Here is a 2,939-nt window from a genome sequence, read left to right on the forward strand (position 1 = left end):
TATGGCGCCGTTGCTGGGGATTGGTAACGGTTAGTGTTGAATACGTTTGTGATATTTTTCAGGACAAATCTTTTTGTACTCGCGGAGAGCAGTCTGACAGTTTATGAGTACTGGAGTGATCTAGAAATTCTAAGCTGACCTAGAGATCAAATATATTATTCGTGCAAGAGCACATCAGGGCCAACTTAAGCAGAGAAGAAATATGGCAGATAACAGTGAGGCACCGCAGAAAATCATTAGGTGAACCGACCAGAGCAAGATCTAGTTTTTCTTGTTGCTGACCGCAACATCCCTATGAGAAACTATGCGGCGCTGGATTATTATAACTTCTCGCCAGGAATTTCAAGACCTACGATTGAGGAGACTGCAAGTTTTGAGATGAGACCAATTATGCTGCAAATGATCTAGAATGCGGGGCAATTTGGAGGATTACAAGGAAAAGACCTGCATGCTCATTTGACGAACTTTGTAGACATATGTAGCGCATTCTCTATACATGGTGTGACTCAAGAAGGACTTAGATGATATCTTTTCCCGTATACATTGCGGAATGAAGAAAAGAGGTGGGCTCAATTGTTAGAGCCAGATGAGATTAACGCATGGGAATAGTTGGTTGAAAGATTTATGAATAGGTTCTTCCCTCTAGCCGTCAACGCAAGGAGGTAGAGGGATGTGTTGAATTTTGAACAAATGGGGTATGAAACTTTGAGCACCGCCTGGGTGCATTTTCGACAATTAGTGAAGAGTTGTCCGCATATCGGGTTTCCTGACTGCATTCTGATGGAGACTTTTTACAATGGCTTAGATCAATCAATGCAAGCAGTTGCCAATGCCTCCACAGCAGGAGGATTAATGGATAGATCATATACAGAAGCAAAGAGCATCTTAGATCGCATTTCGTGAAATTCAGATGAATGGTTAGATACCGGGCTTGAGGAAAGAGGTTTGAAGCAAGAAAGAGCAGAAGGTGTCGTTGTGGCAACAGACGTAATGAACACCCTGGTAGATCAAATGACCACAATGACCTCACTCCTTCAGACTATGGCTAATTAGCAAAGACATCTCTCTCAAGGATCAGTGGAAGTCAATGCGTTGACACACATGACCGCAACGAATTGCATTCAATATGGAGAAGGACATCCAGTAGAAATCTGTACGTGGAACCAACAATATGTATTCTACAATGAACCGTTTGACAACACCTACAACCCTGGTTGGCGTAATCACCCAACTTTAAGTTGGGACGGGAATTACAGCCAGGGGAGCCACAGTATTCATCATAACAGTTATCAGGGGAATCGAGGCAACCCTCTGGTCTTCATTAATCCGGACCACAGCCCATGTAATTTTCAAAGTACACAACCCTATGACCAACCGTTCTTATCTGATGCCTCTTGTAGCACCTCGTCTCTGGAGATGTCATTGAAACATTATATCGAGAAAAGCGAGGTAATTAGACGATCACAGGCTTCCTCCCTTAGAGATTTAGAAGAACAGATTGAATAGCTTGTGATTGAATTGAAGAATAGAGCGCCTGGTACACTGCGTAGCAGTTTGGGAGCATCGGGGTCGCATGGTAAAGAGTAATGTCAAGCAGTGACATTGAGAAGTGGTAAAACAACATCCCCTATGCATCCAATACCAGATTCAATAACAAGAGCAGTGGATTTAATAGCCGATGATGACCAACCAACCATTAATGATAAAATCACCAGTTCAGAAGTAAGTACATCTACAAGAGACGAATCTCAACTAGACTTGAATTCTAAATCAACGCAACCTCCAATTACGAAAACACAGCAAGCACAGGACCTCGATGAACAAGCAGCTAAACAAGAAGTATGGCGGGATCCTCCACCTTTCCCGTCCAGGCTGAAGAAGAAAGATGATAGTAAGCAATTTCAGAGGTTTCTGGATGTCCTCCGACAACTACACATCAATATTCCCTTAATAGAAGCTCTGGAACAGATGCCGAGCTATGTAAAATTCCTCAAGGATATACTTGCTAACAAAAGAAAGATCGGGGAAAATGAAATAGTTGCGTTAACATATGAATGCAGTGCGCTTTTTCAAAACAACATCCCCACCAAAATGAAAGATCCTGGGAGTTTTACATTGCCCTGGTCAATAGGAAGGAAAAAGTTTGGAAACGTGCTGTGTGATTTAGAGGCGAGTATAAACTTAATGCCCTTGTCGATCTTCAAGAAGCTAAATATCGACAACACAAGACCAACTACAATTACATTACAGTTGGCCGATAGATCGATAATGCATCCTGAGGGCAAGATAGAGGATATATTCGTGCAAGTAGACAAGTTCATCTTCCCTGCTGACTTCATCATATTAGATTATGAAGATGACAGAGAGGTGCCTATCATCTTGGGTTGCCCATTTCTTGCAACAGGTCGAGCACTGATTGATGTACAGAAGGGAGAACTAACCATCAGGGTTGACGATTAGCAAGTAAAGTTCAACGTTCTCAATGCATTGAAATACCCAAGTGATATGGAGAATTTCCAATATGTTGAGGAATTACAGGAAGAACCTTGGCACGAACCCTTAGAAGAGTTGGAGGAGGAATATTTTGGAATCGGCACAATGTGGGAGGAGGATTGTGCCACAATACAAGTTGAATCAAATTGTGAAACACTCAAGTTGTCTGAACGAACATCGCAACGCACTAAGCCATCCTTGGAAGAACCACCTGTGTTAGAGTTGAAGTCATTGCCTGTGCATCTCAAATACACTTACTTAGGAGGTAATAACACGTTACTGGTTATTATATCTACCTCGCTGAGTAAGGAGAAAAAGGATGCACTCATTCAGATCCTTAAAAACAACACAAAGTTTAGGATGGACCTTGGCAGATATTCGAGGAATCAGTCCCTCGTATTGTATGCACAAGATTCGTCTGGAAGAAGGAAGAACGAGATCAATAG

The 2,939-nt window shown here is 42.2% G+C and overlaps 1 protein-coding gene across 1 annotated transcript; it reads left to right on the forward strand.

Annotated features, from left to right (window-relative positions):
- The first annotated feature begins 1,968 nt into the window (after window positions 1-1,968).
- Window positions 1,969-2,460, forward strand: LOC120069825 (uncharacterized). The gene has a single exon (XM_039021643.2). It carries the CDS (start codon window positions 1,969-1,971, stop codon window positions 2,458-2,460), a length of 492 nt encoding a protein of 163 aa, XP_038877571.2.
- Window positions 2,461-2,939: the final 479 nt, after the last annotated feature.

Source organism: Benincasa hispida, chromosome 9 (genome assembly GCF_027475165.1).
Source record: "Benincasa hispida cultivar pf3 chromosome 9, pf3_genome.v1.1, whole genome shotgun sequence".
Classification (NCBI taxonomy): Eukaryota; Viridiplantae; Streptophyta; class Magnoliopsida; order Cucurbitales; family Cucurbitaceae; genus Benincasa; species Benincasa hispida.